This window comes from Indicator indicator, chromosome 22, assembly GCF_027791375.1.
Source record: "Indicator indicator isolate 239-I01 chromosome 22, UM_Iind_1.1, whole genome shotgun sequence".
Lineage (NCBI taxonomy): Eukaryota > Metazoa > Chordata > Aves > Piciformes > Indicatoridae > Indicator > Indicator indicator.
In genome coordinates, this window is record NC_072031.1 from 17,109,173 (window position 1) to 17,134,862 (window position 25,690).

Sequence of the window (25,690 nt, forward strand, 5' to 3'; positions counted from 1 at the left end):
AGGCAGGGAGGGTGGAAGTGGGATTTCAGCTGGAGGAGAGTGAGGGGTGGTAAGGTGGGGAGGGGGCACAGGCAGCCTTTGCTCTCTTCGAAGCGGCCATAAGAGCAGCAGCTCCCTGGCACTGCCAGGCAGAGCCCAAGCAATGATTCATATTCCTGGCAGGAGGCAGGGACAAGTCTGAGCCCCTGGGTGAAGGAGGAAGACAGTGGCAAAGGCTGGAAGAAGGCTGGGAGCTGGGCAGCCTCGATATTAGGGATGCAGGGGCAGAGTCTGCAAGGAGTGAGGGCAGCAGGGGCAGGACAGAAAGGAGGAGCAGGACAGGCAGGAGGAGCAGGACAGGCAGGAGGAGCAGGACAGGAAGCAGGAGCAGGACAGGAAGCAGGAGCAGGACAGGAAGCAGGGGCAGGACAGGAAGCAGGGGCAGGACAGGCAGGAGGAGCAGGACAGGCAGGAGGGGCAGGACAGGCAGGAGGAGCAGGACAAGAAGCAGGGGCAGGACAGGCAGGAGGAGCAGGACAGGAAGCAGGAGCAGGACAGGCAGCAGGAGCAGGACAGGCAGCAGGAGCAGGACAGGAAGCAGGGGCAGGACAGGCAGCAGGAGCAGGACAGGAAGCAGGAGCAGGACAGGCTGCAGGGGCAGGACAGGCAGGAGGAGCAGGACAGGAAGCAGGGGCAGGACAGGCAGGAGGAGCAGGACAGGCAGGAGGAGCAGGACAGGAAGCAGGAGCAGGACAGGCAGGAGGGGCAGTACAGGAAGCAGGGGCAGGACAGGCAGGAGGAGCAGGACAGGCAGGAGGAGCAGGACAGGCAGGAGGAGCAGGACAGGAAGCAGGAGCAGGACAGGCAGGAGGAGCAGGACAGGCAGGAGGGGCAGGACAGGAAGCAGGGGCAGGACAGGCAGCAGGAGCAGGACAGGCAGGAGGAGCAGGACAGGAAGCAGGAGCAGGACAGGAAGCAGGAGCAGGACAGGCAGGAGGGGCAGGACAGGAAGCAGGAGCAGGACAGGCAGCAGGAGCAGGACAGGCAGGAGGGGCAGGACAGGAAGCAGGAGCAGGACAGGCAGCAGGAGCAGGACAGGCAGGAGGAGCAGGACAGGAAGCAGGAGCAGGACAGGAAGCAGTGGCAGGACAGGAAGCAGGATCAGGACAGGCAGGAGGAGCAAGACAGGAAGCAGGAGCAGGACAGGAAGCAGGGGCAGGACAGGCAGGAGGGGCAGGACAGGCAGGAGGAGCAGGACAGGCAGGAGGGGCAGGACAGGCAGGAGGAGCAGGACAGGAAGCAGGGGCAGGAGAGGCAGGAGGGGCAGGACAGGCAGGAGGAGCAGGACAGGAAGCAGGGGCAGGACAGGCAGGAGGAGCAGGACAGGCAGGAGGAGCAGGACAGGCAGCAGGAGCAGGACAGGCAGGAGGGGCAGGACAGGAAGCAGCAGCAGGACAGGCAGGAGGGGCAGGAGAGGCAGGAGCAGGAGCAGGAGCAGGACAGGCAGGAGCAGGACAGGAGCAGGAGCAGGACAGGCAGGAGCAGGCAGGCAGGAGCAGGACAGGCAGGAGCAGGACAGGCAGGAGGAACAGGACAGGAAGCAGGGGCAGGACAGGCAGGAGGAGCAGGACAGGCAGGAGGAGCAGGACAGGAAGCAGGGGCAGGACAGGCAGGAGGAGCAGGACAGGAAGCAGGAGCAGGACAGGCAGGAGGGGCAGGACAGGCAGGAGGAGCAGGACAGGCAGGAGGAGCAGGACAGGCAGGAGGGGCAGGACAGGAAGCAGGGGCAGGACAGGCAGCAGGAGCAGGACAGGCAGGAGGAGCAGGACAGGAAGCAGGAGCAGGACAGGAAGCAGGAGCAGGACAGGCAGGAGGGGCAGGACAGGCAGCAGGAGCAGGACAGGCAGGAGGGGCAGGACAGGCAGCAGGGGCAGGACAGGAAGCAGGAGCAGGACAGGCAGGAGGGGCAGGACAGGAAGCAGGAGCAGGACAGGCAGGAGGAGCAGGACAGGAAGCAGGAGCAGGACAGGCAGGAGGAGCAGGACAGGAAGCAGGGGCAGGACAGGAAGCAGGAGCAGGACAGGCAGCAGGAGCAGGACAGGCTGCAGGAGCAGGACAGGCAGGAGGGGCAGGACAGGAGCAGGAGCAGGACAGGCAGGAGGGGCAGGACAGGCAGGAGGAGCAGGACAGGAAGCAGGGGCAGGACAGGCAGGAGGAGCAGGACAGGCAGGAGGGGCAGGACAGGCAGGAGGAGCAGGACAGGCAGCAGGAGCAGGACAGGCAGGAGGGGCAGGACAGGAAGCAGGAGCAGGACAGGCAGGAGGAGCAGGACAGGCAGGAGGGGCAGGACAGGCAGGAGGAGCAGGACAGGCAGGAGGGGCAGGAGAGGCAGGAGGAGCAGGACAGGCAGGAGGAGCAGGACAGGCAGGAGGGGCAGGACAGGCAGGAGGGGCAGGACAGGCAGAGGGCAGGACAGGCAGGAGCAGGACAGGCAGGAGGAGCAGGACAGGCAGCAGGAGCAGGACAGGCAGGAGGAGCAGGACAGGAAGCAGGGGCAGGAGAGGAAGCAGGGGCAGGACAGGCAGGAGGAGCAGGACAGGCAGGAGGGGCAGGACAGGAAGCAGGGGCAGGACAGGCAGGAGGAGCAGGACAGGAAGCAGGAGCAGGACAGGCAGCAGGAGCAGGACAGGCAGGAGGGGCAGGATAGGCAGGAGGGGCAGGACAGGCAGGAGGAGCAGGACAGGAAGCAGGGGCAGGACAGGCAGGAGGAGCAGGACAGGCAGGAGGAGCAGGACAGGCAGGAGGGGCAGGACAGGAAGCAGGGGCAGGACAGGCAGGAGGAGCAGGACAGGCAGGAGGAGCAGGACAGGCAGGAGGGGCAGGACAGGCAGGAGGAGCAGGACAGGCAGCAGGAGCAGGACAGGAAGCAGGAGCAGGACAGGCAGGAGGAGCAGGACAGGCAGGAGGAGCAGGACAGGCTGCAGGGGCAGGACAGGCAGGAGGAGCAGGACAGGCAGCAGGAGCAGGACAGGCAGGAGGGGCAGGACAGGAAGCAGGGGCAGGACAGGCAGGAGGGGCAGGAGAGGCAGGAGGAGCAGGACAGGCAGGAGGAGCAGGACAGGCAGGAGGGGCAGGACAGGCAGGAGGAGCAGGAGAGGCAGGAGGGGCAGGACAGGAAGCAGGAGCAGGACAGGCAGGAGGAGCAGGACAGGCAGCAGGAGCAGGACAGGAAGCAGGAGCAGGACAGGCAGCAGGAGCAGGACAGGCAGGAGGAGCAGGACAGGCAGCAGGAGCAGGACAGGCAGGAGGAGCAGGACAGGAAGCAGGGGCAGGACAGGCAGGAGGAGCAGGACAGGCAGGAGGAGCAGGACCGGAAGCAGGAGCAGGACAGGCAGGAGGGGCAGGACAGGCAGGAGGGGCAGGACAGGCAGGAGGGGCAGGACAGGCAGCAGGAGCAGGACAGGAAGCAGGAGCAGGACAGGCAGGAGGAGCAGGACAGGCAGGAGGGGCAGGACAGGCAGCAGGAGCAGGACAGGAAGCAGGAGCAGGACAGGCAGGAGGGGCAGGACAGGCAGCAGGAGCAGGACAGGCAGGAGGGGCAGGACAGGCAGGAGGAGCAGGACAGGAAGCAGGAGCAGGACAGGCAGGAGGAGCAGGACAGGCAGCAGGAGCAGGACAGGAGCAGGAGCAGGACAGGCAGCAGGAGCAGGACAGGCAGGAGGAGCAGGACAGGCAGCAGGAGCAGGACAGGCAGGAGGCAGGAGCAGGAGCAGGACAGGAAGCAGGAGCAGGACAGGCAGGAGGGGCAGGACAGGCAGGAGGGGCAGGACAGGCAGCAGGAGCAGGACAGGCAGCAGGAGGGGCAGGACAGGCAGGAGGAGCAGGACAGGCAGGAGGGGCAGGACAGGCAGCAGGAGCAGGACAGGCAGCAGGAGGGGCAGGACAGGCAGGAGGAGCAGGACAGGCAGGAGGGGCAGGACAGGCAGGAGGAGCAGGACAGGAAGCAGGAGCAGGACAGGCAGGAGGAGCAGGACAGGCAGCAGGGGCAGGACAGGCAGGAGGAGCAGGACAGGCAGGAGGAGCAGGACAGGCAGCAGGAGCAGGACAGGCAGCAGGAGAAGTACAGGCAGCAGGAGAAGGAGTGCCACCTCCCCCTGAGATCCCACCCCTGCTGTGACTCAGTTTCCCTATTTACAAGGGCTGGCAGTGCCAGGATGAGGGACAATGGCTTGGAGCTGGGAGAGGGGAGAGTGAGAGTGGAGAGGAGGAAGAAATTGTTGGCAGTGAGGGTGGGAGAGACTGGCACAGGTTGCCCAGGGAGGCTGTGGCTGCCCCCTGCCTGGAGGTGTTCAGGACCAGGCTGGATGAGGCTCCATCCTCCTGACCCCCACCCCTCAGGTATTCACAGACATTGATCAGATCCCTCTCAGCCTTCTCCTCTCCAGACTGAACACCCCCAGGGCTCTCAGCCTTTCTCCACAGCAGAGATGCTCATCATCATCATCATGAAGAGACCTTCATCACCCTCATAGCCTCCCCTGGACTGTCTCCAGCAGATCCCTGTCTCTCTGGAACTGGGGAGCACCCTGTGCTGGTGGGAGGTGTCCCTGCCCAGGGCAGGGGGTTGGAGCTGGATGATCTCTGAGGTCCCTTCCACCCCAGCCCACCCCAAGAATGTCCAAGTGCTGCTGCCCAGCTCAGGGGCTTGGCCCTGCATCACCTCTGAGGTCCCTTCCCCCTCTCCAGAGCCATTCTGTGACTCTCCAAAGCACTGAAACCAGTGCCCTGCGTGGGGGCAGGAGGTGGTGTGGGTGCTGCTGGCATCCCCAGGGGACATGCCAAATGAAGCTGCTCCAGAGCAGCGCCCAGAGGGAGGATGGGGCCTTGCCATGGCTCCCCCCAGCGCTTCCCCTGCTGCTGGAGGTGCTGTGCACACACAAAAAGTCTGCTTGGAAGTGTCAGAGAAGATCTTGGAGCAGCTCCCTGCTGAGCCCTGAGCAGTTTCCCCCAGCAGGCAGGAGGAGAGGGCAACAGATGGGTGTTGGTCCCTGGGGGTGATGAGCAAAGGCAAGGCAGCAGTGGGGAGGGGGCTGCCTGGTGTCAGGGGCCAGGGGGGAGCTGAGGGCTTCCTGCTGAGCCCCTGACAAGGCTGTGCACACATTTGCCTCCCTTGATGCAGCCAGCATGGAGTCACAGAGCAGGGCTGGCTTGGAAGGGACCTCAGAGACCATCCAGTGCCAACCCCTGCCATGGGCAGGGACACCTCCCACCAGCACAGCCTGCTCAGGGTCTCATCCTGCCCAGCCTGGAACACCTCCAGGCAGGGGGCAGCCACAGCCTCCCTGGGCAACCTGTGCCAGTGTCTCCCCAGCCTCACTGCCAACAATTTCTTATGGGAGAGTTGGGGCTGTTGAGCCTGGAGAAGAGAAGGCTCCAGGGAGACCTCAGAGCAGACTTCCAGTACCTGAAGGGGCTCCAGGAGAGCTGGGGAGGGACTTGGGCCAAGGGCTGGCAGTGCCAGGATGAGGGACAATGGCTTGGAACTGGGAGAGGGGAGCCCCTTCAGGTGCTGGAAGGCTGCTCTGAGGTCTCCCTGGAGCCTTCCAGCAGGTAGATGCCATCCAGAACACCTCCAGAGGAGTTCATGAAGCTCAGGGTGGGTCCTGCTGTGTAGCTGGTGAGGAGCCCAGACGAGAACCTCCTGCCCTGCAGTGCAAGCCCTGGCAGCATTTTTGCTCCTCCTGTCTCTAAATCCTCCTCTTAGTTAGAATTTGGGACACCTTACTCCAAAACCCAACCTGCTGAGCCCTTTGGCATGGTGACAATGAAGGGATCTGGGTCTGGATTTCCAGGCAGTGCCCCCAATTGAGACAACACCACCACCAAAAGGAGTGTGGCAAACCCCAGCCACTGCTTCCAGGCTGTCTGTAACCCCTGGGGGGTTGCTGGTGGCTGGGAGCATTGCTGGCTCTGCCCCAAGAGGCTTGGAAGCCCCAAGCAGGCTGTTGATGTTCCCCAGCCTGACAGCTCCCCCCCAGCCCTGCAGCAGGAGGAGGGAGAGCTGCTGCTGCTGCTGCTGCTGCTGCTGCTGCTGCTTGACCTACTTTGCTTTGGTTGCTATTTCCCCACCCCTCCCCAGAAATCATTCCTGCTGCGTTCCACACCATGCCCAGGGTCCCTGGAAAGGCTGAATCAGAGGGGTGTTGGCTGCAGCAGCCTCAGGAGGACTTCTGCCTCTCATGGGGCTTTGGGGGACAGTCCCTGAAGCCATCCCCTCCCTGGCTGAGCAGCTCTGCAGACCTCCACCCAGCCAAGGAGCAGAAAGCAGCCTGGGGTTTGGGACTCTGACACCTCCTGAGCTCAGGAGCTTTGGTGCTGCAGGATCTGGAGGGGCTGGAAGGTGTCCAGAGAAGGGCCAGGAGGAGGAGCAGAGGGCTGGAGCTGCTCTGCTCTGAGGACAGCCTGAGAGAGTTGGGGTTGTGCAGGCTGGAGAGGAGAAGGCTCCCAGGAGACCTTCTGGTGGCCTTGCAGGATCTGAAGGGGGCTCCAAGAAAGCTGGGGAGGGACTTTGGAGGGTGTGAGGGAGTGATAGGAGTGGGGGGGATGGAGCAAAAGTAGAAGTGGGGAGATTAAGATTGGATGTGAGGAAGAAATTCTTGCCCAGGAGGGTGGTGAGAGCCTGGCAGAGGTTGCCCAGGGATGTGGTGTGCCAGGGGGAAAGAAGAGCTGGGATTCCTGTGATGGAATTGGGGATGGGGAAGCAGGATGGAGGCAGAGCTGGGATTCCTGTGATGGAACTGGGGATGGGGAAGCAGGATGGAGGCAGAGCTGGGACTTCTGTGTTGCCACTGGAGTTTTTCTCCCTTTATAAGCTGCCTTAGGATCAAATCCTTTCTCCTGGTGACCAGGCAGGTGTCCCTGCTGGCTGAGGGCCTCCCTTCCATGTGCTTTCCCTCTGGGAAGGCAGTGGGCAGCCTTGTGGACAATCCTGTGTAGAAGAATCATCATCTGAGGTGGCTCCAGGATGGGGAGAGGAAGGAACTCCTCCACCCTGAGATGCTGCTCAGCCCTGATCATGCTTCTGCTGCCTGCCTGTGTTGGTGTGAGCTGAAATTCCCCCCCCACCAACAATAACCAGGCTAGCTCAGTCTGGAAGCAAATGAAAAGCTGTATTTACAAGCAGAGTCTAAAATCTACAATGAAATGCAATGAATATGTACAAATATACAAAATTCACAACATTCACAAATATATACAATCAACAGAAAAAGCACAACCGATCTCCCTTTGCTTCCCCCCAAGGGGACCCTCCCAAAGGGGCCTCTCTCTCCCAGGAGCTTCCCCCCCAGACCCCCCTGGACAGAGAAGCAGAGTTAGTTAAGCAGAAAGTTGTTAACTTAGCTGCCAAGGTCAGTGTGTTATCTTCAGCCAGAAGAGAAGAAGAAACAGCAGCCAGACAGCCCAGCAACTGCCCCCACTGCCGAACGCAGAATGTGCAGAGTGCCTACTTTGTTTTGGGTAATAGTTCTTAAACATTTCTATCTATCCAATGGAAGTGTTTAGAACAATCAGTATTTTGCTTTCTTACACCCAATAGTGACTTATTTACATTCTTTCACTTTCTTGTTCTGAACTTTGCAAGGAAAAATTAAAAAGACAGTTTCAAACCATCACAGTCCACCCCTTCTAAACAATTCCATTGGCTGCTACTACCATTTATCTAATCTAAAATAATATCTACAACAATAGGTGAATAAAGACCATAGTCCATTCCGGCTATCTCAGATGTAGATGATTCAAAAGAGTCAAATCACAGGAAAAACAGCAAACAGCTTGTTTCCTCGCAGATGGAGCGAAGAAAGGAACAGGGACTCTCAGGTGACTCAGGGCTCTCAGGGTTCGTGCACCGTAGATCTTATGGACTCTCCTCTTGGGCGCGATGCTGTATCTGCGCAACACTCTGAATTTAACCTCTCTCAGCCAAAGTTAGATTTCTTTGTGGAATACACTGAATTTCACCATTTTCTTGCATCACCCAATAGGTGTGACCAGGACCTTCAGCAGAAACCACCCCTCGGACAGGTTTGGCCTCTCCTGACGGAGAAAATACCCAAACAGTTTTGCCTAACAGATTCTTTTCTCTGATAACAGGAACTCTATCACCTTCCTCCTTTCGCAACAAATCTGATTGGGCAGGTCCAGCTCGATTCACTGAACCTCTACTATTCACCAACCAGGTTGCTTGTGCTAAATGTTTCTCCCAGTTTTTCAAAGATCCACCCCCCATGGCTTTGAGAGTGGTTTTCAGCAAACCGTTGTAGCGTTCGATCTTCCCTGCAGCTGGTGCATAGTAGGGAATGTGGAATATCCACTCGATGCCGTGCTCTTTGGCCCAGTTTTTTACAAGATTGTTCTTGAAATGAGTTCCATTGTCCGACTCAATCCTCTCTGGAGTTCCGTGTCTCCACAGGATTTGTCTTTCCAGACCAAGAATGGTGTTACGTGCAGTTGCATGAGGAACTGGATAAGTTTCCAGCCATCCAGTGCTCGCCTCTACCATAGTCAGCACATACTGCTTACCAGATGGAGAACGAGGTAGAGTGATGTAGTCAATCTGCCAGGCTTCACCATACTTGTACTTGGACCATCGGTCACCGTACCACAAGGGCTTGATCGCTTTGCCTGCTTAATAGCAGCACAAATGTCACAGTCATGGATGACTTGTGTGATAGCATCCATGGAAATGTCAATGGATCTGTCACGAGCCCATCGGTAGGTTGCATCTCTGCCTTGATGTCCTGACGAGTCATGGGCCCACCGAGCTAAGAACAGCTCACCTCGGTGTTTCCAGTCAAGATCAGGATCAGGATCAGAGTTTGTGTCCACCTGGGAAACCCTTGCAGCTAGATCTGCCTGATGGTTGTGTTGTTGTTCCTCAGTAGCTTTGCTCTTAGGAACGTGAGCATCGATGTGTCTCACTTTCACTGGGATTCTCTCAATGCGAGCAGCAATGTCTTGCCACAGATCTGCAGCCCAGATTGGCTTTCCTTTCCTCTGCCAGCCATTCTTTTTCCAGTCTTTCAGTCAACCCCACAAGGCATTGGCTACCATCCACGAGTTGGTGTAGAGATAAAGCTTTGGCCATCTCTCACGTTCAGCTATGTCAAGAGCTAGCTGGACATCTTTTACCTCCGCGAATTGACTGGATTCTCCTTCTCCATCTCTCGCCTCTGCAACTCTGCGCATTGGACTCCACACTGCAGATTTCCATCTCCGCTTGTTCCCAACCAGACGACAGGAACCGTCTGTGAACAAAGCATATCTCTTTTCATCATCAGACAGATCACTGTAAGGAGGAGCTTCCTCAGCACGAGTTACTCTCTCCTCTGGAGGTTTTGCACAGCTTGTGCCTTCTGGCCAGTTTGTGATCACCTCCACCAAACCAGGCCTTTCGAGATTTCCCATTCGAGCTCTCTGTGTTATCAGAGCCATCCACTTAGACCAGGTAGCATCTGTTGCATGATGTGGTGAAGAACCTTTGCCTTTGAACATCCAATTCAGAACTGGCAATCTAGGAGCTAGAAGAAGTTGTGACTCAGTTCCAATCACTTCAGAAGCAGCTTTCACTCCTTCATAAGCAGCTAAAATCTCTTTCTCTGTTGGAGTGTAGTTTGCCTCTGAGCCTCTGTAGCCACGACCCCAGAAACCAAGAGGACGTCCTCGTGTCTCACCTGGAGCTCTTTGCCATAAGCACCAGGTTGGACCATTGTCACTCGCGGCCGTGTACAGAATGTTCTTAATGTCTGGACCAGTTCGGACAGGTCCCAGGCCCATCGCTTGGACTACCTCTCGCTTGATCTGGTCAAAGGCTGCTTGTTGCTCAGGACCCCATTGGAAACTGTTTCTCTTTCGAGTCACATCATATAGAGGTTTCACAATCTGTCTGTATTCAGGAATGTGCAGTCTCCAAAATCCCACTATGCCTAAGAAACGCAGAGTTTTTTTTTGTTGATGGGATTTGCCATGGTGGAGACTCTGTTTATCACATCCATTGGGATGTGACAGCGACCATCTTGCCACCGCACTCCCAGAAACTGGATTTCTCTGGCAGGTCCTTTCACCTTGTCTCACTTGATAGCCAAACCGGCTTGCAAGAGAATGTCAATGATTTTGTTACCTTTCTTGAAGACTTCTTCAGCAGTCTCACCCCAGACGATGATGTCATCGATGAACTGAATGTGTTCTGGAGCTCCACCTTTCTCCAAAGCATCATGGATCACTGCATGGCAGATGGTTGAACTGTGAATCCACCCCTGGGGCAAACGATTGAATGTGTACTGAATGCCTCTCCAGGTGAAAGCAAACTGAGGCCTGCATTCCTCTGCTATGGGAATAGAGAAGAAAGCATTAGCAATGTCTATGGTAGCATACCATTTGGCCTGCTTGGATTCCAGCTCATATTGGAGTTCCATCATGTCTGGCACAGCTGCACTCATGGGTGGAGTTACTTCATTCAAGGCACAGAAATCAACTGTCAGACGCCACTCTCCATTCTGCTTTCTCACAGGCCAGATTGGACTGTTGAAAGGTGAATGAGTTTTGCTGATGACTTTCTGACTCTCCAGCTGACGAATCAAGTTTTGAATGGGCACCAAAGAGTCACGGTTGGTTCTGTATTGTCTGTGATGCACAGTTTGAGAAGCAACCGGCAGCTTTACATCCTCTATCTTATGTTGTCCCACAACTGCAGATTCATCTGAAAGCTCAGGTCTAATGGACAACTTCAATTTCCCTCCATCAATTTCTACAGTTGCTATTCCAAAAGCCCATTTGTAACCCTTAGGGTCTTTAAAACGCCCTTCTCTCAGAAAATCAATTCCCAAAATACAAGGTGCATTAGGTCCTGTTACAATAGTATGTTTCTTCCACTGCTTCCCAGTTAAACTTATGTCAACCTCTATCTTAAACAACTCTTGAGATCCACCAGTGACTCCCTGAATAGTTATAGATTCTCCCCCTTGATAATTTGATGGTATTATGGTGCACTGAGCTCCTGTGTCAACCAAGGCCCTGTACTTCTGAAATTTTGAAGTGCCAGGCCACTGGATGTACACATCCCAATAGATTCTGTTATCTCCATTATCCCTTACCTCCCCCTGGCGGAAGGCAGGGCACCCCTAATGGTGGGGATTACCTCCACATGTACAGCCGGCACAATGTCCAGCACCAGAATTAGGATCACTGTTGGAGCTATCAGAGTTGTTCTGGGAAACTGAGGAAGCGACAGCTACCCTCCTGGTATTGCTACCTCGGGATCTGCCCCTCTGCAGCTCCCGTAACCTCTTGAAAAGATCAGAAGTTGGTTGACCATCCCATCTGTTCATGTTCTCACCAAACTGATCACGCAGAGTTATCCAGATACTGCCACGTGATTGCTTCTGCTGTCTGTTTTGGTTTGACCTATTCTGGAATGGCCTTCTTGGAGCACATCTGTTCCTAACAGCTGAAACTTGTATCCATCTGGAGGAAGAGGAATCAGAATCATCCCCCTTCATCAAGTTGGATATGGAGGTTTTAAGTTCCTCCTTCAGCTCTTTCATGCAATTCTTCATTTCTCCAGACAAAGTTTCAATGGCTGAAACCAAAGAAGTACGTGCAAGACTATCCTCCAATTGCCTCATTTGGTCAGTGAAATGGCCAACAGTAGGAGGTGCTCCACCATAATTTCTTGCCACAATCCTGCTTGCCAGAATAGTAGCATAATTAGGAGGAGCAAGCTTAATGAGCTTTTTGGCAAGGCCTGTTCCAACAGGAATTTCATCAGGATTCAGAGTCTTATGATCTCCATACATTACTTCTCTCACAGCAAACTCTCTCAGACTCTTGATTCCCTCAGCTATTGTGGTCCAAGGCTTAGGGTTCCATGGTAAATCATCTCTGCTGGGGTACCTCAGCGAGACTGCCAGTAGGAGGCGTGCCCACAGAGAAACTTTACCAATGCACTTGCCTAGGTGCCTGTCTATGCCTGTATCCTTTGAGAGCATCCCCAACTGAGAGGCCGACTTGTCACCTACCACCAATGCTGGGGCTCCCATATCAAAACACCTGGCTAGCCAAGACAGGACTGGCTCATTATCTCCTCTGATGTAATCCTTTCTCACATGTCTAATTTCCTGTCTGGGTGCATTAGCTGACTGTATGTCATCCTCATCATCATCATCATCATCATCCTGAGGTTGCTGTCCCCATAATCCTGTTGTAATCCTCCGTTGAATTTCCTTGAGTTCAGAGGCACTACCAGCAGTTGCTAATCTACCAGGGTCTACATCCTGACCTACATCTCCATCATCCATGTGGGGTCTCAAGAGGTCTACCAGAGTTTTAAGGCTAACCCTCTCTTCCTCATCAGAAGGATCTTTCTTAAGAGAGGGACCCTGAGTAGAAGGACCCTCATCTCCATCTGCACCATCTCCTGCAGCATCTGCATCTCCTCCTGCAGCTCCTTTACGCTTTCTGGTTACAGTGGCCACCAAATTTACTGGCTTGGTTTTCACATTCACAGCAGAGTTGGAAGAGCAAGTAGCCTTATGTCTTTCTTGACACAGTGCTATCAGCAGCCATATGATTATTCCAAGAAGCAACAAAATTAAGATTAGCACAAGATATCTAGGGTACCACTGGTTCCAAAGACCCTCTGTAGTTGTAAGAGGAGTAACAAACTCATATGTGTCTGCTAGCAAATCCATAGTTGAGTTACCATAGCTTCTTAGCCCAATAAGACCACAACAGAATTCACCAACATTCAGTAACTTGTTCTTAACCCAAAGAAATGACTTATATGCCACATATCTCACAATCTTGTCTATCATGCAAGAAATGGCCCATCTGTAAACAATCACACTGATAATAGATGAAATAGAATGACTCAGAATCCAAAACAGCTTCATTTTGCTTCCTAATCTGAGCAGAAATAAATCACAAGCAATCGAGCCCCACGTTGGGCGCCAAAAATAAAAAGTGTGTCAGTGTGAGCTGAAATTCCCCCCCCACCAACAATAACCAGGCTAGCTCAGTCTGGAAGCAAATGAAAAGCTGTATTTACAAGCAGAGTCTAAAATCTACAATGAAATGCAATGAATATGTACAAATATACAAAATTCACAACATTCACAAATATATACAATCAACAGAAAAAGCACAACCGATCTCCCTTTGCTTCCCCCCAAGGGGACCCTCCCAAAGGGGCCTCTCTCTCCCAGGAGCTTCCCCCCCAGACCCCCCTGGACAGAGAAGCAGAGTTAGTTAAGCAGAAAGTTGTTAACTTAGCTGCCAAGGTCAGTACGTGTTATCTTCAGCCAGAAGAGAAGAAGAAACAGCAGCCAGACAGCCCAGCAACTGCCCCCACTGCCGAACGCAGAATGTGCAGAGTGCCTACTTTGTTTTGGGTAATAGTTCTTAAACATTTCTATCTATCCAAGGGAAGTGTTTAGAACAATCAGTATTTTGCTTTCTTACACCCAATAGTGACTTATTTACATTCTTTCACTTTCTCTGTTCTGAACTTTGCAAGGAAAAATTAAAAAGACAGTTTCAAACCATCACACTGCCCCTTGGCTAGCAGAGGGCTGGGAGGTGCTGCTGACCCCCAAGCCAGGGGCAGCTGCTCTGCTCCTCCATGCTCACCTGGCTCTTTGCTTCTCCACAGGTATCCCATGAGTTTGCCATCAACTTCAACCCCACCAACCCATTCTGTTCAGGTAAGCTTCTGCCTTCAGTGTTCTTCTGTCCTCCCCTCTGCCTCGCTGCACCCACACCTCAGGGATGTTTTTGCAGGTCCACTCAGAGGCAGTGAAGCAGAGCTGGTGCTGGGGGTGCAGGCAGGGCAGGCAGAGAAGATTTGGGAGGGTGCAGGGAGGCCCAGGGTGGAAAGCAACTGGATGCAGGGAGCCTCACAGCCACCTTGGTGCTGCTGTCTCTGGGGAACACCAGGACTGGCTGGCTGCCAGGTGAGGAATTCAGTCTCAGATCCTCAGGGAGCAGCTGGAAGCTGGTCCCAGTCGTGGCAGGAGGACTGCTAAGGTCTAAGTGGGGAGGCAGGGACTGAGGAACCCATCCAACCTCAACTGCTGCTCAGCCCTCACCATGCCTCTGCTGCCTGCTCCTTGCTGGGGAGTGTTGCTGACCCAACAGGCTGGACCACGACATCTCCAGACCCTCCAGGAGTTGTCTGGTTGGCTTCAGGGTGGACAATGACATCTCCAAACCCTCCCAAAGTCATTTGGTTGGCTTCAGGCTGGACCATGACATCTCCAAAACCCTCTCAAAGTTCTCTAGGTTGACTTCTGGCTGGACCCCCCAGAAGTTGTCTGGGTTGGCTTCAGGCTGGACCATGACATCTCCAAGACCCTCCAGAAGTTGTCTGGGTTGGCTTCTGCTGTACTCCAGGCAGCCTCCAGCCCTCTCTGGCTGGTTCATGCCAGCTGGCTGTGAACATCTTCTGCTCTCCTGCCTTAGCTTTGCTCAGCCCCTCCCCAGCAGCTGCAGAGCATTCTTTGGATCTGACTCTGCAGGTGCTATGAGGTTCCTGCAGCTCTTACCAGTGATGAGGCCTTCCCAAAGAGCTCATCAGCAGCTGATTGACTCTGGAATTGGGCATGGCTTAGGTTGGACATCAGAAGAAACTTCTTCCCTGAAAGGGTTCTCCAAGCCTGGCCCAGGCTGCCCAGGGAGGTGGCTGAGTGCCCAGCCCTGGAGGTGTTTCAGGGAGGCAGAGATGTGGTGCTGAGGGCCATGGCTTAGCCCCAGCCTTGGCAGAGATAGAGAATGGTTGGAGTGGAGGAGCTGAAAGAGCTTCTCCAGCCCAAACCCCTCTGCTGCACATCCTCAGCATCCCTTCAGCCTTCTGCTGCTGTGGCCAGTGCCAGAGGGTCACAGCTTGGGACCTCAGATGTTGCTCCTGGGCTTGTTTGCTCCTGCTCCATGGCTGTCTGGAGCTTAGTTATGCTCAGGGACCAGGAGCTGCTTTTGTTTGCTCAGGAACCAGGAGCTGCTTTTGATTGCTCAGGGACCAGGAGCTGTTTTTGTTTGCTCAGGAACCAGGAGCTGCTTTTGATTGCTCAGGACCAGGAGCTGCTTTGATTGCTCAGGAACCAGGAGCTGTTTTTGTTTGCTCAGGAACCAGGAGCTGCTTTTGATTGCTCAGGAACCAGGAGCTGCTTTTGATTGCTCAGGAACCAGGAGCTGTTTTTGTTTGCTCAGGAACCAGGAGCTGCTTTTGATTGCTCAGGAACCAGGAGCTGTTTTTGTTTGCTCAGGAACCAGGAGCTGCTTTTGATTGCTCAGGGACCAGGAGCTGCTTTTGATTGCTCAGGAACCAGGAGCTGTTTTTGTTTGCTCAGGAACCAGGAGCTGCTTTTGATTGCTCAGGGACCAGGAGCTGCTTTTGATTGCTCAGGGACCAGGAGCTGCTTTTGATTGCTCAGGGACCAGGAGCTGTTTGCTCCTCCTCTTTGGCTGGTTCTGATGTTCTGCAGAGACCTGAGCAGAGCCTTCTTTGCTCATGAGCACTGGGAGATGCTCTGAGGAGCATCTACAAAGTAACTGAGGAGCAAAGCCATAGTATTAGAGACCTGGAGGGCAGGTGGATGAAACTTACGGAGCTGGAGGATGAGGTTGGAAGGGGAGGGAAAAACTGAGTCTAAGTTCAGCTGCCTGAAGGGAGGTTGGAGCAAGGAGGGGGCAGCCTCTGCTCCTTGGTGGGAAGAGGCAGGAGCAGAGGGAATGGCTCCAAGCTGCACCAGGGGAGGTTCAGGTTGGATGCTAGGAGATGCTGCTTCCCAGAGAGGGCCCTCAGACACTTGAATAGTCTGCCCAGGGCAGTGCTGCAGTCTCCATCCCTGGGGGTGTTCCAGCAGCTGTGGAGCTGGGGCTTAGGGATATGGTTTGGGATTGAGCCTAAACTGGGCTGAGGGTTGGGCTGGATGAGCTTGGAGGTCTGCTCCAGCTGGATCCATTCTGTGATGCTGTAACAGTAGCTGCTGGCCTTGAACTGGTGCTTGTGGCTGTGCCCTGGGCATGGTGGTGCCCATGGTGCCCAGGCTGCCCCTGCTGTTGCCTCAAGGAGCTTCAATCACCCAAGAGGACTCAAAGGAATCTGCTGTAACTCTCCAGCCACAAAGGTTGTGGCTGCCCAGGGAGGTGGTGGAGTCCCCAGGCCTGGAGGTGTTCCAAGCAAAGAGTTGCTTGTGGCACTCTGGGACACAGCCTGGTGGGCATGGAGGTGTTGCAGGGTGGGAGGTTGGTCTGGGTGACCTCGGAGGTCTTCTTCCAACCTTAATTCTCCTCTGGTTGCCTGAGCTCAGACCTGCTGCAGCCTCTGCAAGGGGCAGAAGAGGGCCAGAATGTGGCTGCCTGCAGCTGGCCTGCTCTGCCCCACTGAGAACCTGCTCCAGGGGCACTCTGGGAGAGGTGTCCCTGCTCTGTGCCACTGTCCCCCCACCTCTGCAGCTGTCCTTGTGGGAACCAAGGGGCAGGCCCTGGTGCTAAGCCTGCAGTGCTGGCTCAGAAGGTCAGACCTGGAGGAGCTTGGAGCTCTTCTCCTCCAGCGGCTGCCTCCTGCACTCCTGCTGGTGCTTTGTGGGGCTGGGTGCTGGTGGGGCTGGGTGGTGGCAGGTGCTCACACCTTGGCTTCTCTGCTCTGCCTGCAGGTGTGGAGGGCATTGTCCAAGCCTACTCAGCCTGCCTGCCCCACATCCGCTTCTATGGCCCCACCAACTTCTCGCCCATCGTCAACCACGTGGCTCGCTTCGCCCAGCAGGCAGCCCAGCAGCAGGCTGCAGCTGTGAGTGCCCAGCCCCACACTCTGCTGGGGGGGGGGAATTTCCTGGCATTAAATCTGCCAGAGCAGCTCAGCTGGAAGCAAATGGAAGCTGGAGTTAGAAGCAAATCTTCCAACCTGCCCTGGAATGCAGTGAGAGACTGAGAGAGTTGGGGTGGCGCAGACTGGAGAGGAGAAGGCTCCCAGGAGACCTTCTGGTGGCCTTGCAGGATCTGAAGGGGGCTCCAGGAAAGCTGGGGACGGACTTTGGAGGGTGTGAGGGAGTGATAGGACTGGGGGGGGATGGAGCAAAAGTAGAAGTGGGGAGACTGAGATTGGATGTGAGGAAGAAATTCTTGCCCAGGAGGGTGGTGAGAGCCTGGCAGAGGTTGCCCAGGGAGGTGGTGGAAGCCTCCTGCCTGGAGGTTTTTGCAGCCAGGCTGGAGGTGGCTGTGAGCAACCTGCTGTGGTGTGAGGTGTCCCTGCCCATGGCAGGGGGTTGGAGCTGGCTGAGCCTTGAGCTCCCTCCCAGCCCTGACAGCTCTGTGATCCTGAGATAGCAGAGGCCCAGAGCCATCAGAGGGCACAGGGACAGGCAGCAGGGTGGGAGGTGAGACAGAGCCTTGCACAGGGCTTGACTCCCCATGAAGAATTAATCAGCTCTGGGGAATTAGGAGGCACCTTCCAGTAGGGGCCCTGCAGCCAAACCTCTCCTGTCCTTACCCCAAGCTGTTCCAATCCCTTCAAGTCCTGCTCAGGCAGCCTGAGCCTCAGTGCTGATGTCATGAGCAAAGGATCAGGAACCATCCAGAGAGCCCCCATGGAGATCATCAGAGCACCATGGGATGGGCTGGCTTGGAAGGGATCTCCAAGATCATCCAGTTCCAGGCCCCTGCCATGGGCAGGGACACCTCCCACCAGCACAGCTTGCTCAGGGCCTCATCCAGCCTGGCCTGGAACACCTCCAGGGAGGGGTCAGCCACAGCTTCCCTGGGCAACCTGTGCCAGTGTCTCCCCACCCTCACTGACAACAATTCCTTCCTCCTCTCCACTCTCAGTCCTCCCTCTCCCAGCTCCAACCCATTGTCCCTCATCCTGGCACTTCCAGCCCTTGTCCCAAGTCCCTCGCCAGCTCTCCTGGAGCCCCTTCAGGTGCTGGAAGGTTGCTCTGAGGTCTCCCTGGAGCCTTCTCTTCTGCAGGCTGCACAGCCCCAACTCTCCCAGCCTGGCCCCACAGGGGAGGTTCTGCAGCCTCTGCTCACCTCTGTGGCCTCCTCTGGAGCCTCTCCAACAGATCCATGATCTCCCTCTTGTGCTGGGAGCCCATTTTGACACCAGAAAGAGGAGCAAGGGGGAAAGTGCTGCTGAGATGTGCTGATGGAGCCTCCAGCCCAGGAGGACCTAACCATGGGGCCAGCCTTGTCCCTGCCCAGCAGCTCCAATCACATCTCCTTAGGGGCTGGGTGCCATGGCTGGAGCCTGATGATGCCACCAGCAACCCTTCCCTGCAGTGAGGTGAGGGTTGGCCTCAGGGAATAGAAGGAGAGGAGTTGGCCTGGAATTGTGCCAGGGGAGGCTTAGGTTGGAGATGAGGAAAATTCTTTGCTGCCAGAGTGGTGAGGAATTGGCAGAGGCTGCCCAGGGAGGTGGTGGAGTCCCCATGGCTGGAGGGGTTGCAGAACCTGTGGCCATGGCTCTTGGAGCCATGGTTTGGTGGCCATGGGGGGGTTGGGTTGCTGGTTGGGATGATCTTGGAGGGCTTTGGAGTGTTGGAGTTCTGTGACTCTCTGATTCTGTGCTTCTCTGGTTCCCTGCTGCCATTTACTGCCAGCACCAGCACTGTCCTTGCTCCCTGGGGAGTCTTCCTCTGCTGCTCCCATCTGGTGCCTGCTGCTCCCTCTGGGGCAGCCTTTGGTGCTGAGCTGCAGCCCTGTTCCTGTTTAGCTTCTGGGACATGTGGTGGTAAACATCCCAGGAGCTCTGCTCCTCCCTCATTTCCTGCAGCCTTTCCAGCCTTTTTTCTCAGCTCCTCTTGTGGAATTCCCAGGGAAAAGAACAAAGGGACAGAGCCCTTCTGAGCTTCCCTCTTTTTGACCATACACAGAGGCCAGGGAGCGGGGGGGATAGGCTTCCAGTCGTTCCCACCACCCACCAGCTGCTCTCCTCAAGCTACTCCTCCTCCTATCCTGGTTCCCAGACAGGCTCAGGCCCCACTCACTTGTCCTGCTTCCACTGGTGACCGCTGGCCACTCTGGAGAAGCATCAAAGCCCTCTCCTGGAGCTTGCTCTTAGCATCCAGTCTCAGATATTGGGGTCCTGCTCTTCAGAGCTACCATTTGCTTTGAAAAGTTTGGATTTAGGGGGGGAAATAACTAAGCCCTGGGCAGTGCCCTGCAGGCAGGACTGAAGCTTTGGAAGGGGGTGGGGGTGGGGAGGGGCTGCCTGCCTGAGTGGGCTCAGGAGAACCTCCTCCTCTGCACCTTCCAGCTCAGCCCAGCCGTGTTTGTAGGTGGAGGTTAGCACTGGAGAAGGTGGAGAGGAGGTTTCAGGAGGTGTGGGCTGGAGGAAGCCCAGGAGAAGGGGCTGGGGGCAGCAGTGCCTCTCTAGCTCTTCCAGGGCAGCTGCATCGTGGTTTGCAAAGGAAATGGAAAGAATGAGAAGAGGAGCAGAGGGCTGCAGGGCTCCCCAGTGCTTGCTTCCCTCTGCCCTGCCCTGCCCTCCTCTGCTCTGCCCTGCTCTGCCCTGCCCTGCCCTGCCCTGCTCTGCCCTGCCCTGCCCTGCCCTGCCCTGCCCTGCCCTGCCCTGCTCTGCCCTGCCCTGCAGGCCACAGGGTCTGCAACCCCTCCGGCCATGGGGACTCCACCCCCTCCCTGGGCAGCCTCTGCCAATCCCTCACCACTCTGGCAGCAAAGACATTTTGCTTCCTCTCCAACCTAAGCCTCTCCTGGCACGATTTCCTATCACCTGAGGCTGAAGAGCCCAACCTCAGCTGGCTGCAGCCTCCTCTCAGGAGCTGTAGAGAGCAATGAGGTCTCCCTCAGCCTCCTCTTCTCCAGGCTGAACACCCTCAGCAATCCCAGAGATAGCCCAGAGCTGGGAGGAGGACCTTGGCTGCTTGCACTCTGCAGCCTGGTGTCCTCCTCACAGAGGGAGGGCAAAGGCTGCAGAGAAGAGGGGAGGGGACTTGTGCTGGAGCCAGATCACAACTGATGCCCTTCAGTGCTGATGGGCACCACCTCCAAACGGGCCTCAGGGCTGGGAGGAAGAGGGCATCTCAGCTTCCCTCCTTCTGGGTCTAAGCCTCTGCCCTGCCCTTTCCTGCCCAGCAATACTTCATCCTCCTCATCATCATGGATGAGGAGAAAAGGGCAGAAGCTGCAGAGCAGAGGTGAGGGTGACTTGTGCTGGAGAGAGATCAGCACCACTGATGCCCTTTGGTGCTCATGGGCACCACCTCCAAACGTGCCCCAAAGTCAGGAGAATGAGGGCACCTCGGGCTCCCTCCTTCTGGGTCTAACCCTCTTGCCCCTACCCTTTCCTCCTCAGCAATACTTCATCCTCATCATCATGGATGAGGAGAAAAGGGCAGAAGCTGCAGAGAAGAGGGGAGGTGGAGCCAGATCACCACTGATGCCCTTTGGTGCTGATGGGCACCACCTCCAAACGTGCCCCAGGGTTGGGTGGATGAGGGCACCTCGGGCTCCCTCCCTCTGGGTCTCATCCTCTTGCCCTGCCCTTTCCTGCTCAGCAATACTTCATCCTGCTCATCCTCACGGACGGGGTAATCAGCGACATGGAAGAGACGCGGCAGGCGGTGGTGCAAGCCTCCCGGCTGCCCATGTCCATCATCATCGTCGGGGTGGGCAACGCCGACTTCGCCGCCATGGAGTTCCTGGACGGGGACAGCCGAGTGCTGCGCTCCCAGGCGGGGGAGGAGGCGCTCAGGGACATCGTCCAGTTCGTGCCCTTCCGTGACTTCCGCAACGTGAGTGTGGGCGGGGGGGGGGAGGGGAGGAGGAGGGGCAGGACCACCCCCCACAGGGCAGTGTGTAATGAAAACAGAGAGTTTGTAATGTGTAAAGAGCTGTAGTCAGGGCTGGGAGGGAGCTCAAGGCTCAGCCAGCTCCAACCCCCTGCCATGGGCAGGGACACCTCACACCACAGCAGGTTGCTCACAGCCACCTCCAGCCTGGCTGCAAAAACCTCCAGGCAGGAGGCTTCCACCACCTCCCTGGGCAACCTCTGCCAGGCTCTCACCACCCTCCTGGGCAAGAATTTCTTCCTCACATCCAATCTCAATCTCCCCACTTCTACTTTTGCTCCATCCCCTCCAGTCCTATCACTCCCTGACACCCTCCAAAGTCCCTCCCCAGCTTTCTTGGAGCCCCCTTCAGATCCTGCAAGGCCACCAGAAGGTCTCCTGGGAGCCTTCTCCTCTCCAGCCTGCACAACCCCAACTCTCTCAGGCTGTCCTCAGAGCAGAGCAGCTCCAGCCCTCTGCTCCTCCTCCTGGCCCTTCTCTGGACACCTTCCAGCCCCTCCAGAGCCTTCCTGGAACAGAGGCTCCAGAACTGGACCCAGAGCTCCAGGTGTGATCTGAGCAGAGTGGAGTAGAATCATAGAATTGTTAGGGTTGGAGGGACCTCAAGGCTCATCCAGTTCCAACCCCCCTGCCATGTTCAATATCTTCACTGATGATCTGGATGAGGAGAGTCCAACATCAGTAAGTCTGCAGCTGACACCAAGCTGGGGGCAGGAGTGGATCTGTTGGAGCCTACGAGGTCTCTGCAGAGGGACCTTGACAGGCTGGACAGATGGGCAGAGCCCAACAGGATGGCATTCAACAAGTCCAAGTGCCAGGTGCTGCATTTTGGTCACACCAACCCCATGCAGAGCTACAGGCTGGGGACAGAGTGGCTGAGAGCAGCCAGAGAGGGACCTGGGGGTGCTGGTGGGCAGCAGCTGAACAGGAGCCAGCAGTGTGCCCAGGTGGCCAAGAAGGCCAATGGCATCCTGGCCTGCATCAGGAAGAGTGTGGCCAGCAGGAGCAGGGAAGTCATCCTGCCCTGTGCTCAGCACTGGTCAGGCCACACCTGGAGTGTCCAGTTCTGGGCTCCTCAGGTTAAGAAGGAGATTGAGAGGCTGGAAGGTGTCCAGAGAAGGGCAACGAGGCTGGGGAGGGGTCTGGGGCACAGGGCTGGGGAGGGGTCTGGGGCACAGGACTGGGGAGGGGTCTGGAGTACAAGGCTGGGGAGGGGTCTGGAGCACAAGGCTGGGGTGGGGGCTGGAGCACAGCCCTGTGAGGAGAGGCTGAGGGAGCTGGGGGTGTTCAGCCTGGAGAAGAGGAGGCTCAGGGCAGACCTCATTGCTCTCTACAACTCCCTGCAGGGAGGCTGTAGCCAGGTGGGGGTTGGGCTCTGCTCCCAGGCAAGCAGTGACAGAAGGAGAGGACTCAGTCTCAAGCTGCCCCAGGGGAGGTTTGGGCTGGATGTGAGGAAGAAATTCTTCCCAGGAAGAGAGATTGGCCTTTGGGATGTGCTTCCCAGGGAGGTGGTGGAGTCACCATCCCTGGAGGTGTTCAAAATCAGCCTGGATGAGGCATCAGTGCCATGGGTTAGTTGGTTGGATGGTGCTGGGTGAGAGGTTGGACCTGATGGTCTCTGAGGTCTTTTCCAGCATGGTTGATTCTGGGATTCTGTGCTTTTCCCACAAATGGGATTCCTGTGGCAGATTAGCTGGGGACTCACAACCTGCTCCTCTGTCTGGTGTCTTCCCAGATGCTGTGACTATAGTTCCAGTGGCTCTTGGCTCGGAGAGGGCTAGGGGCCTCTCTCCCTCTTGTGTGCTCCCTTGCTGGGCTGTAGCCTCTTCTGAGGTTCAATTCTGTTGGAGCTTTTCCCCTTTCTGCCTTGGTCCAGGTGCAAGGCCTGGGTGAAGTTGTTGGTCTGCTAGGGCAGGTTCTTCAGCTGCTGCTCTGGCAGCATTTGGCTCTTGTCTCTGTGGTAAGCAGATCCTCAGCTGCTGCTCTGGCAGCATTTGGCTCTTGTCTCTCTGGTAAGCAGATCCTCAGCTGCTGCTCTGGCAGCATTTGGCTCTTGTCTCTGTGGTAAGCAGATCCTCAGCTGCTGCTCTGGCAGCACTTGGCTCGTGTCTCTTTGTGGTAAGAAAAAGGCCCAGATATAGTTGTTCTGCTGGTGCAGACCCTTCAGCTGCTCCTCCGGCAGCATTTGGCTCTGGTTGCTGCCTGGCTGAGCACAAGGCAAGCTGCCTGTCCTCTTGGCTGGTTTAAATCCTGTCCCAAGACAGTGAATGCCCTTTGATAACACAGGACCCTGCCAACTGGACCCAGGGGATGGGGCACAGCCAAACATGGCCAGGGGCACACACACAGTTCCCAGCTGTGTCTCAAAGCTAATCACACCTGGTCCATGTTTATCTGGACCCCAGGAGGTGTCCAGGTGTGCACACTCAGGGGTGCTTAGCTAAGCCTTGTCTGGGCTGGGGCAGGTTTGGGGGTTTGACCCTTCAGGACACGGTGTTGTGGTTTAAGCTTTTCCCAGAGTCCCTGAAGCCCAAACTGGAACAGATTTAGATTTGTCTCCCCCCTCTGCCTTTTGTCCTGCTAGGGTAAAAAGCAAAATTAGGCAGGAGAAAGGAGAGGTAGTAAAACAAAAACTCCCAAATCACTAAATAAACAGGTCTGGAATCAATTTGGAAGTGGAAACAAAAAAAAAGAAGGTAATTTTTACCAAAATATCTATCTATGGCTTGTGAGTGACAGGGAAAGTTACAAAGGTGTAAGGAAAAGGGTAAAGAGAAAAATACACTAAGCCAGGCCCAGCTGGCCTTGGATTCCCTGGATGTCAATGTGGATTCTCTTTGGATGCAGTCCTGGGAAGTGTGGATGCTGCATGGAAGCAGGGCAGGCAAGGTGGCAGGCTCAGGAAGCAGGGGGGAAGCAGAGATGTCTGCGGAGCAGGCAAGGTGCAGGAGCAAGAGGGAGAACCAAGAAGAGGGCTGCCCTTGAACAGGCTTTGCTGGACAGGAAGGGGGAGTGGGAAAGACCTTGACCCAGGGGACCCCTCCCCCCGGGAGGTAGGGGGGGATCAAGTCTCTCTGCCCATCTGGGTCAGGTTTCTTTGCTCACCTGGGGGCTGGGTTCTTCTCAGCCCATCCAGGGATGGGTGTAACCTGGCACAGGCAGTGCTGGGGCCTCAAGCCTGGCACTGGCCCTGGCAGGGGAGGAACCCTGGGTAGGGGCAGGCAGCAGGTGGAAGGGTGACACTTCCCTGCCTTGCCCTGGCCCTGAACTCCATGTCCCTGTGTGGGGCAGTGCTGTGAGCAGCAGGAGATGTCCAGCTGGCAGCTGGGCACCACTGGTGCCCAGGGCTTAGTGTTGGGAAGGATCTGGAGGTGCTGGAAGGTGTCCAGAGAAGGGCCAGGAGGAGGAGCAGAGGGCTGGAGCTGCTCTGCTCTGAGGACAGCCTGAGAGAGTTGGGGTTGTGCAGGCTGGAGAGGAGAAGGCTCCCAGGAGACCTTCTGGTGGCCTTGCAGGATCTGAAGGGGGCTCCAAGAAAGCTGGGGAGGGACTTTGGAGGGTGTGAGGGAGTGATAGGAGTGGGGGGATGGAGCAAAATTAGAAGTGGGGAGATTGAGATTGGATGTGAGGAAGAAATTCTTGCCCAGGAGGGTGGTGAGAGCCTGGCAGAGGTTGCCCAGGGAGGTGGTGGAAGCCTCCTGCCTGGAGGTTTTTGCAGCCAGGCTGGAGGTGGCTGTGAGCAACCTGCTGTGGTGTGAGGTGTCCCTGCCCATGGCAGGGGGGTTGGGACTGGCTGAGCCTTGAGCTCCCTCCCAGCCCTGACAGCTCTGTGGTTCTGATTCTGTTGCTGATCTGGGTGAGGGGATTGAGGCATCCTTGCTGAGTTTGCTGATGGCACTGCACGGTGAGGCAGAGTTGATCTGCTGGAGGGTTGGGAGGCTCTGCAGAGGGCCCTGGCCAGGCTGGATCCTTGGCTGAGGCCAATGGGATGAGGTTCAGCAAGGTCAAGGGCTGAGTCCTGTACCTGTGTCACAACAGCTGCCATGAAGGCTCCAGGCTGGGGGCAGAGTGGCTGGGAAGTGCCCAGCAGAAAAGGCCCTGGGGGTGCTGGTTGGCAGCAGCTGAAGATGAGCCCAGGGGGTGCCCAGGTGGGCAAGAAGGGCACCAGCAGCCTGGCCTGGAGCAGCAATGGTGTGGGCAGCAGGAGCAGGGCAGGGATTGTGCCTCTGGAATGGGCACTGGGGAGGGCACAGCTTGAGTGCTGGGGTCAGGTTTGGGCTCCTGACTGCCAGAAGGACACTGAGGAGCTGGAGCAGGTCCAGAGAAGGGCAAGAAAGGTGGGGAAGGGTCTGGAGAAGAGGGCTGGGGAGGAGCAGCTGAGGGAGCTGGGGGGGTTTGGTGTGGAGAAGAGGAGGCTGAGGGAGACCTCATTGCTCTCTCCAGCTCCTGAGAGGAGGCTGCAGCCAGGTGGGGGTTGGGCTCTGCTCCCCAGTCTCGGAGGATGGAAGGAGAGGAACTGGGCTCCAGCTGGGCCTCTGCCCCTCTGGTGGGTGCAGCACAGTGGTGCTGTACAGCAGTGGTGTGGCTGTGAGCTCTGGCTCCGTGCTTGGGCTGGGTGAGCTCAAAGCTCCCTTCCATGGTTCCATGACTGTAAAGGACACAGGGCTGAGTGCCAGCCCAGCCAGGTTTGGGGTGGGTTCTGACTCTGCTGTGTGTCCCCTCTCACCTGCAGGCTCCCAAGGAGACCCTGGCCAAGGCGGTGCTGGCAGAGCTGCCCCAGCAGGTCGTGCAGTACTTCAAGCACCACAACCTGCCCCCCATCAACTCGGAGCCAGCCTAGAGCCCTGCCCATGCCC

The 25,690-nt window shown here is 56.6% G+C and overlaps 1 protein-coding gene across 1 annotated transcript in view; it reads left to right on the top strand.

The window, feature by feature from the left end:
- The window catches only part of CPNE2 (copine 2), a 52,001-nt gene extending 26,327 nt beyond the window's left edge, over nucleotides 1-25,674 (top strand). Inside the window, exons 12-15 of the mRNA XM_054391251.1 lie at nucleotides 13,685-13,736; nucleotides 16,686-16,819; nucleotides 20,544-20,780; nucleotides 25,567-25,674. Of these exons, the coding sequence (XP_054247226.1) occupies nucleotides 13,685-13,736; nucleotides 16,686-16,819; nucleotides 20,544-20,780; nucleotides 25,567-25,674 (531 nt within the window). The remainder of the gene's footprint in view (nucleotides 1-13,684; nucleotides 13,737-16,685; nucleotides 16,820-20,543; nucleotides 20,781-25,566) is intronic.
- Nucleotides 25,675-25,690: the final 16 nt, after the last annotated feature.